Source organism: Erpetoichthys calabaricus, chromosome 4 (genome assembly GCF_900747795.2).
Source record: "Erpetoichthys calabaricus chromosome 4, fErpCal1.3, whole genome shotgun sequence".
In the NCBI taxonomy this organism is placed as follows: Eukaryota; Metazoa; Chordata; class Cladistia; order Polypteriformes; family Polypteridae; genus Erpetoichthys; species Erpetoichthys calabaricus.
Window position 1 is genome coordinate 186,529,377 of NC_041397.2, and position 13,849 is coordinate 186,543,225.

A 13,849-nucleotide genomic window follows, 5' to 3' on the forward strand; every position below is an offset into this window, starting at 1 on the left:
ACACATTTGAATATATTTAGATTTTTTTTAATTTTCACTAATCAGATTTACATAAATGGAATACTCCAGAATCACTCCTCTGAATTAAGTATTATGTAAACTCCCAAACTAGATAAATATAATAAATGGTTGAGCCACCAACTCAACAGACAGAGGCTTCCAGCTTAAGCTGTACTGGTAAAATGAGCAGTTTTGTGTGGCTTATTAGTACAACAGATTAGGTGCATGGGTGGAATACAGTATTTTGAAAGATGTTATGTTTTGGAGAATTTTCAGGTGCAGCTGCTTGATTTTTAAATCCTGGGAAGTGTGGTTTGAAATGTGCAGCATACATTGTCTTGTGTGCTTGCTCTCCTACGCTTTCTCTATCTCGTTCCGTCTCAACAAGAACCACAGACTCAAACGGGGCTTTAAAGCGGCTTATGAAATTTGCTCGTAAAATTTTGAATTCAAATGATTATATGAAATGATTGCAGCCAGATAGAGTAATTGCAATAAGGTAATTATGTAATTCTCCCGACAGACCTAACATCGCCTAAATACCACTGCCATGTATTATAGTGTCAGTATTGTGAAATTATATGCCACGCACATGATGGACAGCAGTTAATGCCATGCACAATGATATGGCACTGCCTGGAAAAACAAAAGAACAAAATAGTGGTGATTGGTGAGATTTCAAACTGACACTTCATAACGCTAAAAAGTAGTAAGATAATGAATAAAATGTTACATTAAAAGTATAAAACTGCTAGGGAGTAACCTGACAAAGGGAGCAACAATGAAGTACTGCTGCAATGTCTGCTGAGGAAACAAGAACCTGTCAAGATTCTAAATATTGTAAAACAATATAATTAACTGACCACCAGGAAGAAGAAAAGAACATTTACAGGGTAGAGGAATAATTAATAGGGGAAAAAATCAAACTTTTTGAAACTAGCACTCCAGTGTTCAAGGCCTGCTGAAAACCTTATGACATTAAGGTTTAGATAATACAGTACTAGGGGGCTCCACCCCCTGCTCGCTTCGCTCACCAACCCCTGGTCTTGGGTAACCCGAAATACATGTGAAAGAGATTACTGTCTGTTACATATGTATCATGTCCACTGTCACGATATCTGTAGGTCTATGTAATTTATGTAAATGAGAATAACAGTGTAAGTGTTATGTTATGTAAGTATAGAATGTCTTTGAGTTTGCGCAGATCTATGTGTGAGATATATTGGAGTGTAAACGTGTAGATGACGTACATAGGATATCTGTATACACAACATTTGTAGTACAGATGGCATGTTGTCCTTGAATGAGTATTCCTTGGTATGGAGTTATTATAATCTTAAAATCACTTATTTACGTTAGTGTTTTCTGTGGTTGTACTGTTAATATTGTATTACTGTAATGCGATTCACATATGTTGTGTTGCACTTTCTGTTAAAATCACTTATTTACGTTAGTTGAGCTCTTTCATTTCTGAGCCGTGGCTACTTCGCTTGCGGTGTATAGACAGGTGCATGTGCCCTCCGTACTATCTTGGGTGTGACTATCCTGTGCTTTGTGGACATTTGGGGACTCCGTACTTTGTCTGGTTTGACTGTGGGGCGGGACACCGAAGCCTCTTCTGTTTGTGTTTTCCGTGAGTACATATAGTATTGTATTACTGTAATGTGATTCACATATGCTGTGGAGTCCGGATCTTTGGGGCCTCTGTACTATCTCGGGTTATTGCTTGCGGTGCTTTAGAAGCGTGTTGTAGGCACCTGCACCTTCCGTACTATGTCGGGTTTGACTATGCTGTGTAGTGTGGACATGTAGGGTTCTGTACTCTCGTTTTGTATCTCCGTCAGTCGAGCTCCTTCTTTTTGGAGTCGTGCCTGCTTTGCTCGCAGCATTTGAGACGCGTGTTGTAGGCGCTTGCGTTCTTTGATTTTATCCAGGTAGCTCCGTTAGTCGAACTGTATCGTTCTGGAGCCGTGACCGTGTCTCCATTAGTTATACGTTGTTTACCATTAGTAATATGGATATTTGCACTTACTGTTAATACGGAGCATTTTCTGTGGTTGTACTGTTAGTAATGCATCACTGTAATGTGATTCACATATGCTGTGTGGTTTGGACGTGTGAGGATGCCGTATGTTTAATACGGAGCGTTCGTTTATTCTTATTACCCATCTGGTGTCGAGCCTGTGTTTTCTGTGGTTGTACTGTTAATATTGTATTACTGTAATGTGATTCACATATGTCGTGGAGTCCGGATATTTGGGGCTTTTGTACCATCTCGGGTAATTGCTTGTGGTGTTTTAGACGCGCGTGGACCATACTGTAATGTGCTTAATATTGTGTTACTGTAATGTGATTCACATATGTTCTGGAGTCCAGATCTGTGTGGTTTCTGTACTATCTCGTGTTTATGCTTGCAGTGTGTTAGAAGCACGTGGACCATGGTGTGTAGTGTGGACGTTTAGTTCAGAAGCGCGTGGTAGGCGCCTGCGCCTTTCGTACTTTCCTGCGCCTTCCGGACTATCTTTGTGGACCTGTGGGGCCTCCGTAGCCTCCTCCGTTTGATTCTGGGGTGCAGCGCAGAATCCTCTTTTTTGTGTGGCTGTGTCGTTACTCGTTAGCTATGGGCACGTTGTTGCTTCATGTCTTATTTACGTTAGTTGAGCTCTTTCGTTTTTGGGCCGTGACTCCTTCATTCGCAGTGGATCAGACTTCGCTTGCAGTTTGAGACGCGCGCTGTAGACGCCTGCGCACTATGTCTCATGGTCCCATCGCCGTGTACCTGCGTCCATATCCGGTTTATTCTCGGTTAGTAATATGGATGAGGGCTGCATAGACTACACTGACAAGGCACTTCCCCAGTATTTAAAGATATACAACTTTCTCTCATACCGAAAGATTAGACCTATTGTTAAAATATTTATTATCAACAGCCTCCTGTCAGTTTTTTCCTCTTTATTGCTGAAATATACTGCACCAGTAATTTACTCCCTGTTGTTGATGTGTTAAATTAATAAATGTGACTATCATCATCTTTATTCTCATTATGCACATGAAAGTATGTTTCGGTCAACCTAGCACTTAACTAGCTGTTTGCAGATTATTATTATTTTTTAATCAATTTCAGTATGCTGCAACCACATTACATTTCATATTTAGCACTGTAAATGGTAGGCAAGTATAAACATAATTATTTAGCACAGTTTGGAGAAGTAAATGATTTTATTAATATTAGACCAAGCAAATGATTTTATTTATACCCTAGCCTGTCAGGCATGGTTTGGATTTGGTCTGCTTCTCTGAAAACTACCCAGACCATTATTTAAACAACTCTTAAGTGCTTTTCAGCAAATAGTTTCAACACTAGGTATTTCATATCATGACAAAAGGTTAAACAAAAAAAAGACTGCATAATATTGTAGCCATACATAGCACAGAAAAACAAAGTGTACTTCAGTTATTTGGATTAATAGTAAATGGCTTTTGGATGAGAGAATAAAACTGTCCAATAATAAACATTCTGCCTTTGCTGTCACTTGATTATCAAGTTGAAAACAGCACTGAATATCTGCAAAACACGTTAGTTGGTTCATGTTGTAAATAATAGCTTTATTGAAGAAACATTAAAGTTTTCTACTTTAATCTTCTATCCTTTGCATAGATCAACTACAGGTGAGCAGTCATCGATGTGTTACTGTGGTATATGAGCCTAATTACTTCATGCACCAATTTTCTTAACATCCATGCATACAAGATAAATATATTTTAATAATTTTTTATCGCCTTCTGATCTCGGATTACTTTGCCAGAAAATCAGTTATTTGGTACTGTGTTGTCTGTGCTATGTGTTTCAAATAAGGACAACAATATTTGAAGAATTGATTAAAGCACATTTCAAAATTTTTGCTCATTCCAGAGTTAGCAGTAAACGGCAGTGTCTTGATTCCACTTGCTTACCTGCTTAGTGTACTGTAGTTGCACAGATTGCCATTCAGAGGTTCTTGGGTCAAGAATTCTGTGCATAAAGTCACTAATTATTTGCACATGCTTTTCAACATACAAAGCTTAAGAGCCCCTTATTCTGAATTTGCCTTTATCTGAGATCACAAGCTTTTCTAACAGGATGGAAGTTTCTGTTATTTTTGGCAAATGAGAGGAAATGATGACCACTTTGCAGTTATGCCACAGAGATAGAGCAGACATAGTTTTTCAGGTTAGTTCATTATCTTCAGTAAGGTGGTAGACTTTAAAACCTTAAACTGACACAGAGTTGTGAATTAACTGATTCAACTGTAATTAACAGGAGAAACAAAGCTTGATTAAAGACAAATGTGCCTTGTGTATTTGGTAAATGTTTCAATTTCACAAGTCAAATTTTTTCCAATGGCATAGTTCCCAAGGAGGGTTCCTCCTATTGGATATACTGTATAAAATGTAATTTCTATAGGAATATGTTTTATCAATTTTAAAAATGTTGTAAACTATATCTGAAGTACTCACATGTCCTGTCATTTGTATTCCATCTCCTTTTATTAGCAGTAACTCCATTTGCTTTCCACCCTTGACATGCTAAGGTATTATTTATGCACTTACTAATACTTTTGATGATACCTGACCCAGAATGTTCCAATTGCTGAGATACACTTTTTATATTCCATCTTCCTCTTTTTTTTCTTTGGCCTTCAGCATACCCCATTCACAAGGTCATCGTTTTTTTCAGTAACTTCTCTGCTTTCTTCCCTTCCCTTTCCTTGTATAATTTTTGACAGTACAACTTTCAACCACCAGCTTTATACATGGTTCTGTATCAGGTATTCTATAGGTCCTTTCAATATTCTTGGTTTGGCAGCATGACCCTCCTTTGAGTACTTCCATTTCATGCAAATCTGTCTTCAAAAATTTTTCCTCCTCTTCAAAAAATCCATACTATTAGGAAGTCAAATTTACATATGTATATCATTTATGCCTTACCACCTCATCCTAACTATCATGCTTTGTATCCCAGTTACCATCTGTCTGTCTGTCAAATGCCCCAGCTGTTTCTTAATATGCTCTAGGATTGTTCTCCAGCATTTGCTTTGTGGTCTGTTATCTTTTGCTGTTTTCTTGTCTTTTGATGATTTCAGTCAAGAGGACTGTACAAGACTGATATTTGTGTCTTTATTTTTTTTTAATCCCAGCTTCATTTGCATTGTGAATGTTTTTTCTTGCTCACTTAAATTCATAACCAGTTTTAGTGCTGTGGGTGGAAATGGAACTATGCAATGTTCTGTGAGGAAAATGGTGTCTGTAAGTGTCAATCAAGTGTTGAGTAAATTCTGTAAAAACTTTCAGAAACTTTTCAGTATTCCATCTTTTGGTGAATTTTTTTGAAAAATAAAATCCACACTTTTTTGTCACATTCTTAGGTCACTTGGCACTGTTGTGTTTGTTTTGAATCTATATTCCATAATTTGGTGCAATATTCTGAAAATCTGCAATTTTTTCTTATATATTGTTAGGGCACTTGGCACTTTTGTATTTGTTGTGAATATCAGCTTGGGTAGTTCTTTTCAGCCGAACAACCTTGCAGAGGAACCTAGTCGGCACTTCTTACTAGAAAAGGCGATGGATAAAGCAAGAGGGGATGCAACATCAACAAGCTTCTGTTCCAAGACTGCCGCTTCCCCAGCCCCTTCAGTGTAATAGTAACACAGCACAGAGAGAAGTGTGTACATTGCAACTGGTACACATGTCGTAACTGTAAAAAGGACAGTCCTTGGGTGTGTGGGAACTGTTAACATTTGAATCTGATGATTGCATATAGCATGGAACTGACCTGTCTGTACTATTGTTTCTTCTGCATGTCCTGGAGTACAAACGAAACAACACCATACAGCAACATGTGGGGACTGGTCACTGATTACAAGTGCAAGAAGGCTTTTAAATGAATATGAATAATATGAATAATGTTGCATCAGTGCCACAATGTTTTCTGAAATCTACTATACAGGTCATAAAATGAATAATTCCAAATATATATACCTATGTCTGTGCTTTTTTGTCAGTGCAGCTTTGACATCATGGACCATAAGGTGCATACTAATTCAGCGTGAGCAGGAACACTCAATCTTCTTCTTCTTTCGGCTGCTCCATAAAACTGAATAAAAAAAAATTCAAGTGACGGTGAGATACAAAGAAGGCAGATTCACCAGCGTTTGTGTGTCAACTTTTATCCCTACAGATCAGAGAATTTCCAGTTCCATTGTCTCAAAACATCACTCACATCTACAGTTATTCCCAGTTTCAGATAAAAAGTAACCGCGTCAGATCTGGGGCTGGGGTGGTACTATAAATTTACAGCGGCTGTTACAGACGCAACTCAAATGTATGTTTTTATTGTATAATATTAACAATAAGAGGAGCTCTCTACTCAAAATGGTAAACTTAAGAAGCTGCTAGTATCGAACTCAGAAGTTCTTGATTGGTAGTCAGCAGTTCTTAGCATTGCACCACGCAAGCTGTCGTATCAACTGCCTACTGTAACCTGCTTTCTTTTTTCTTCGGTTATATTCTTGAATAAAAGTGCACTTGTTTTGTTATACTTGTACCTTGATATTTCGACTTCAGGCTTCACACCTTATACACATGTCGTAAATGTAGGAAGAACGGTCCTTGGGTGTTTGTGGGAACTGTTATCATTTGAATCTGATGATTGTTCTGCATCTCCTGGGGCCTCATGTATAACGCCGTGCGTAGAACTCACACTATAACATGGCGTAAGCACAAAAGCGGGAATGTGCGTACGCACAGAAAAATCCAGATGCAGGAATCTGTGCGTTCTCAAACTTTCACGTTGTTCCACAACATAAATCCGTATCAGCGTGAAAAGTAACGCACATGCACGCGCCTTCTGTCTCGCCCCAACTCCTCCCAGAATTATGCCTCTTTGAATATGCAAATCGATTATAAATAGCCTTCAGTGAAAAGACAATGGGGGCGGCACGGTGGCGCAGTGGGTAGCGCTGCTGCCTCGCAGTTGGGAGACCTGGGGACCTGGGTTCGCTTCCCGGGTCCTCCCTGCGTGGAGTTTGCATGTTCTCCCCGTGTCTGCGTGGGTTTCCTCCGGGCGCTCCGGTTTCCTCCCACAGTCCAAAGACATGCAGGTTAGGTGGATTGGTGATTCTAAATTGGCCCTAGTGTGTGCTTGGTGTGTGGGTGTGTTTGTGTGTGTCCTGTGGTGGGTTGGCACCCTGCCCAGGATTGGTTCCTGCCTTGTGCCCTGTGTGGGCTAGGATTGGCTCCAGCAGACCCCTGTGACCCTGTGTTTGGATTCAGCGGGTTGGAAAATGGATGGATGGATGGAAAAGACAATGGGAAAAGCATGGGGGAAAATATAAGAATTTCAGTGAATACCAAGTGGAGGCAAAGGAAAAACATACTATTTGTTGGTTTAAACAGTGGTATAATCAACAAAAGAAAGTTGATCGAGTGACATAGTGTCGGAGAAACTCGAAAGCTCAAGTTCACAAAGTCGCACAGTGCCCGAAATAAAAAAGAAGTTGTCACATATCAAAGTCGGCATGAAAAGGCGAGTCGTAGCCCACCGTCTGAGTGTCATATGAAAGCTTATTAGGGTACAGAGAAAAAAAATAGGCACACAGTGGGGAAAAAAGCACGAAATGTCAACTTTAATCTCGAAATTTCCACTTTAACTTTGTTCTGTGTTTGATCTTCTATGTGCTCTATGTGTGTGAATCACTACGTGCTTCCGTTCTTTTTCTTTCTCCGACAGGACACATAATCCATTACATTCGTGATATTACAGCTCTCTGAATAATCAAAATACTGAGATGTATATGTGATATCTTTTTCATGATGATAGGAATGAAAGTATGTTATTAAACATGGGAACATGGTGGCGCAGTGATTGTTCATATCTCACGCAAGAGGCTTGCTGCGCCATATGCGACCTTCGATGAAATAATTTATTACAGAAGTACTGTCTCTTTCAAACGTACTAACCTCCAATTCCTGTCCTTACTTTTCTTTCTCCAAATACCCAATCGCCACACAATCAGCTCTGTAATAGACGTTAAGCCATCTGTAAGCTTAGAACGCCGATTCTTCAAAACTTTTAAGGAACATTGAAATATCTTCGTAGTACATGTTTAATTATTCTATCCGTCTATCCTTCCAGTGTCACGTCAGCACCAGCAATAATACAGTGCAAGGCAGGAGCTATCCGTGAACTAGCTAGCGCTGCGGCACCATGTCCTCACGTGTTTAATTATTAACAATACAGATTATTTAAATGAAGTTAAAGTTTTATCTGTATACTGTAAGCAACATATTCTGCTGCATTTCATCTTAAAAATGATATCGTCATCATACACGCTTTATAAAGTGGCGCAGGTTGTGCAGTATTATAACTGTAGTTTACAGTGGGGTAATTCTACTTATAAGTACAAACAGTTTTACAAGGAGCACTTGATGGACTGATTGAGTGCGTTTATAGTTCTTGGGATGAAACTGTTTCTGAAACGCGAGGTCCATACAGGGAAAGGCTTTGATGCGTTTTGCCGTGGCTGAGGTAGAGTGTGCTTGAAACTGTATACCGATAATTCTCTTTCCAATCAGCTGCTGCTGTCATTCCCCATTCAGATACAGTGATATAAATACTCCGAGTGGTGCAGTGAGAGTAATATGGAAAAAGATGATCTGCTGTGGCAACCCTTAACGGGAGCAGCTGAAAGAAGAAGAAGATGCATTGAGAGAAACAATGCTAAAGCAGTTATGGTATTTGGAATACTATGGCTATTCCCTGGACCATTATATTGCTACAGGTTAATTACAATCAGATGCATTACACTAATAAACAAAATGCAGTTAATTTCAGTGTATTTATAAAGCCGCGTCAGGAATGTGGGTCTAAGAAAGAAAGGGTAACCACACAGGAACAGTAGCACTGCTTTGACGCTGGGTGCCGTCAGTCTGCAAAACCGAGTGGAGAAATTGCGTACGCCAGGTTATGAGGTACCATGGAAATGTGCGTGGCTTTACGGCAAGTTTAGGTTTTGTACATCGAGATTTGAGCATAGAAACGTTCATACGCAACATTTCTGTGCGTACGCACCGTTTATACATGAGGCCCCTGGAGTTCAAAAGAAATACCACCATGCAGCAACATGCGGACACTGGCCAAGATCAAGAAAAAAAAAAAAAAAAAAACAAACGCAGTCACTGACTATAACCTCTTGAAGGTATGCAAATGAATATAATGTTGCATTAGTGCAACAACGTTTTCCGAAATGTACAATACAGGTCATAAAATGAATTATTCCAAATGTCATATATACCTAAGTCTCTCTTTTTTTGTCAGTGTGGCTTTGACATCATGGATCAGATGCATACTAATTCAGCGTGAGCAGGAACACTCGAGAATAAAACTGAATAAAAAAAATTGACATCCACAGTTATTCTCAGTCACACACACCACTCACATCTACGTCCACAGTTTTCCCAGTCCCAGTCTTGTTTGCGCACAAGATCTGACACGTGTTTTCAAATAAAGAAGGGGTATAACAAACAAGTTTTTTTGTTATACCACGACTTTATCTGAAAACGGTGTCAGATTGGGGGGTTTAGTGTGAGAGTTTGAACGTGAGTGACAGAATGAAACTGAAAAAAAAAACCTGTTAACTTTGACAAGTACTATAAATTTACAAATGCAATTCAAATGTATGCTTTAATTGTATGTTATTAACAATAAGAGCAGCTCACTACTCAAAATGGTAAATTTGGGAAGCAGCCGATATTGAAACCGCAACCTCTTGATTGGAAGGCAGCAGTTCTTAGCACTGCACCACACAAGCTGTCGTATCAACTGCCTACCGTAACCTGCTTTTTTTTCTTCAGCTAAATTCTTGAATAAAAGTGCACTTGTTTTGTTATACTTGTATACCTTTTGTGAAAGTGTTAATTTCATATTTGTATTTCAGGCTTCACACATTATACATTTCATGTCTACATTTTGTCAATTATTACTAAAACATGAAAAACGTTTCTGTGTTAACGACGTTTTTACATAGATTGTTGTTGACATGGAACACACATGAAATGTGTGTATTCCAAATGACGATTTACTTTTTTACCGTATAAAGCTCCAGCACTTTACTCGAAGATAAACACTGAGCACTGAGAAACCTCTTTGCAAATTGAACTGTGGCGGTGGGCGGGGGGATGGGATACCAGGCTGCTTGCTGCTTATCGACACATTTACAGGACAAAAGATGCTGACGGAGAGGTGGGAAAGGATTTAAGGTGGGCCAGATTTATAAATTTTTTCGTAGGCTCTGGTAATTGTAGTGTTAAATGGAGACATGGTGGAAGTGTTCAAAATTATCAGAGGAATTAAGCTGTTACTTTAAAATAAATTCTGCAACAAGCTCCCATGGACACAAAACCTTGTTAATTGCTGATTTTGCACAAATATTACTGTTTTTCTTGATACTATGAATTACAGAAACATGAAAGTAATATGGTGGAGAGGAGGACTTTAGGGACCTTCAGATCTCGACTTGGTGTTACTTTAGACAATCTAATTGAATGGGACAGTCTTGTTGTACTGAACGGCCTGTTGTTGTTAAAATTGTTCTTATGTTCTACTTATCTCTCTGGCTTGTTGAGAAGCCAGGGGATGAGAATGGTGGAAAAGTGGTACAAGGTAAGGAAATATATTTATTGTAGAATGCTATCTTAGTACCAGTCTATAATATGGCAGTGGCATTGTGATTCAAATCTCATTGGTGTTCTTGTTTTTTATTTTGATATTATTCATTTTTTATATACAAAAATGCATGTAGAATTATTATCAGCATTACGCAAGTCGCATCTAAAAAATAAAAATTTATTTAATTACAGTTCTATATAATTATCTCTTATCATAGAAAATTATGTTGCCTCACATGGTTTTTGGAAGCATAATAAAATCTTTTGATTTCTTCTGAATTTTGCATTGCTGTCCTCTGTATTTTGTAGTTTAAACTGATTACATTACTAATGTCCTATTAAAAAAGTAGAACCATTTCTGTGTGTCCTACTTTGCTTTGAATCCATTAACATGTCTGACTTGCTCCCACACAATTATTTAGCAGGCAGTTTAAAATTAATCCTTCAGGTGATAAGTACATACTGTAATTCAAATTCTATAAATTTCTATGTTTCTATATATACTATCATAATAACTGTACTACCTGTTCTACAAAATAAATGGAATGGCTTGCAGAAAGCAAACCTTAATTACTGCTGTTATTTGCTGCTATAAGTATTTTTTATTAATGGCAATTTATATCTTCACCTCAGGACAGGAAAGCTATTTACAGAAAATGTTAGGTTAAATACTGCAAAGTATAAAAATGTACGCTTGCGTATATTGAAGCACTTTCAATTTTCTTTGCTCATTTGTTTATTGTCATTTGTTTGGTGTCATGGTAGAACATTCTGATCTTCTGTGTATTGTTATGCAGTTATTTTAATGGAAAATAATCTTTTAGTATACATATGACATGATTTATTTTATATTGTAATAACCATCATTATGGGACCTATACGTTGTACTTGCTACCCCAAACAAAATCTTGGATTGTCAAATCAAATGTAATTATTTGACTATAACTCAAATGTATTAAAAAATTTAACTTGAAGACAAAAACAGATATTCAAATGATGAATGAAAATTTTGAGCACATTTCATAATTGCTGTTCAAAGCCTTCTGATTGGTGAATAACTGTTATTCATCAACAAATGGACATGATGTGACTTGCTTAGCACCACAAAGAAAAAAAGACTTGCTAGCACCACAAAGAAAAAAAAAGATATTATTTGCTTGAAGCGTACAATGTGCTGCTGAGTGCTGCCTAAAGAGACACAGAAATGATGCTGGAAAATTATTTGTGACATAAACCTTTTCAGCACTGTCTGCTAACCTCTGAAATTAAGCTATATCAGCAACCCTATGGACAAACTCGTTAGAGATTCCTTTGTTCAGTTAGCTTTACACAAACCAAAAATTAGCCTCTGCTTGAATTATGCTAGCCCCTGCAGGTGCAAAATAAAAGCACACCATGGAGGTGAAAAATTACAAACAACAAACTAAACTACTGATATGAAAAAAGTATCATCATAGTAATGGCATCCAACATTTCTTACAAATATTTTAAAGAGTCTTTCATCTACATTTAGTTGTTAAGTTTTATTAAAGAATTAATAATTGATAACTACATACTGTATACAATCAAATGCTATGCTTGCTCTCAGTAGTGAGTAAGACTGTAGCTGTGATGTCATCAGCGGTGAAGCTTGACATGGGCATACACATATATATGTATGAAGTTATAAGCACTTCATGCATTATGGGCACTGTGAGAGCAAAAGAAAAATGGTAAAAATATTATTGATAATAATTGTAAATAAAAAGAAAAAAAGGCACACTAATTGCTTCCTTTCTATTGCAATACAGCTTATACAGGAGCATACATGTACCATCCAGAGTTTTTAACTTTGGTCTCAGTATATTTGAACATGCATTTATTTTTAATTTGAACTTTCAAATCTGAATTTTAGGCAAATTTTTCAGCCCTGAGAAAAAAAATTCTTTTCAGGCCTTTATTCATTAAGGAAGTAATCAGTGACACAAAAAAGAAGGTGGTGTGGGAATATAGACTAGAAGAATTATAATTAAATCCTATTTTGCACACACTATTTAAATTGTGCTTGATTTCACAGTGTTTCAGTTGTTGGTAATCCCACTTCTTGAACTGAAAATGTGTATTGTGGCACAATAGTAGAAAGCCTTTTTTATGATCAGTAAGACACATGATAAATGTGGCATTTATAAGTTTTTGCACCTTGTAAATTCCCTTAGAATATAAGTTCATCCACATTGTCATGGTAACTGTGCTTAAGTGACATTTAGGTGTAATTAAAGGTGTAATTAAAGTTTCTTATGTGAAGAAAGAAACCAAAGGTTGTTCTATGTTATGAAAGCTTTTAATTATGTTTTGTGAATTGCAGAAATCAAAAGAAGTACCTGGAGAAATACTGGAAAGAGATCCAAGTTGGGGATTTTGTACGACTGCGTTGCAATGAGATTATTCCTGCTGATGTTCTGCTCTTGTCTTCAAGTGACCCAGATCGTTTGTGTTATATTGAAACAGCTACCCTGGATGGGGAGACTAACCTCAAGCAACGGCAGGTGGTGAGAAGCTTTGCAGACCTGGTAAGGGTACCCTTTTTAAATCTTAAAATATTACTTTATAGTAGTTGCATAACACATTCATGTCCTGTTGTATTATATGATAGCTTATTATTTTATTAGAAAAGCAGATAACTTTTTATTATTAGATAAATGGTTATGCTCAAGGGTTGACACAGCAGCACAATGGGTAGCACTGCCCATTTACTGAACTTAGATTCATTTCAGATTCTTGGATGAGGATACTACTTTATGGATATTACAGAGTCTCATGATTTTGGTATTGGTCTACTCCAAATGTGCTATTAGATTGACTTGCAAATCTAAAGTGGCTCAGTGTGTGTTACATGTGTATTCCCCTAGGACACAGATGACTACAGCTAGTTTATGCATGTATAGTAAAATGAAAATAGAGTAGCTTAGTCTTACATTTAGTTCACATAAAGGAAAACTTCAAGCTAGCATACTGACTAGACAATATCACAGAATAGATCTGGGTGGAAAAAAATGTCTTGGGAGAGGAGCATAGCCTGGTACAAGCAGAAAGTATTCTTGTAGTTCCCAGGCATCCAAAGTGTATCTTCAAAGAATAGAGACAACAAGCATGTAAGACAAGC

The 13,849-nt window shown here is 37.5% G+C and overlaps 1 protein-coding gene across 1 annotated transcript in view; it reads left to right on the forward strand.

Annotated features, from left to right (window-relative positions):
* atp10a (ATPase phospholipid transporting 10A) overlaps positions 1 to 13,849 on the forward strand; it is a 268,627-nt gene that overhangs the window by 92,283 nt on the left and 162,495 nt on the right. Inside the window, exon 2 of the mRNA XM_028800040.2 lies at positions 13,052 to 13,256. Within this exon, the coding sequence (XP_028655873.1) occupies positions 13,052 to 13,256 (205 nt within the window). The remainder of the gene's footprint in view (positions 1 to 13,051; positions 13,257 to 13,849) is intronic.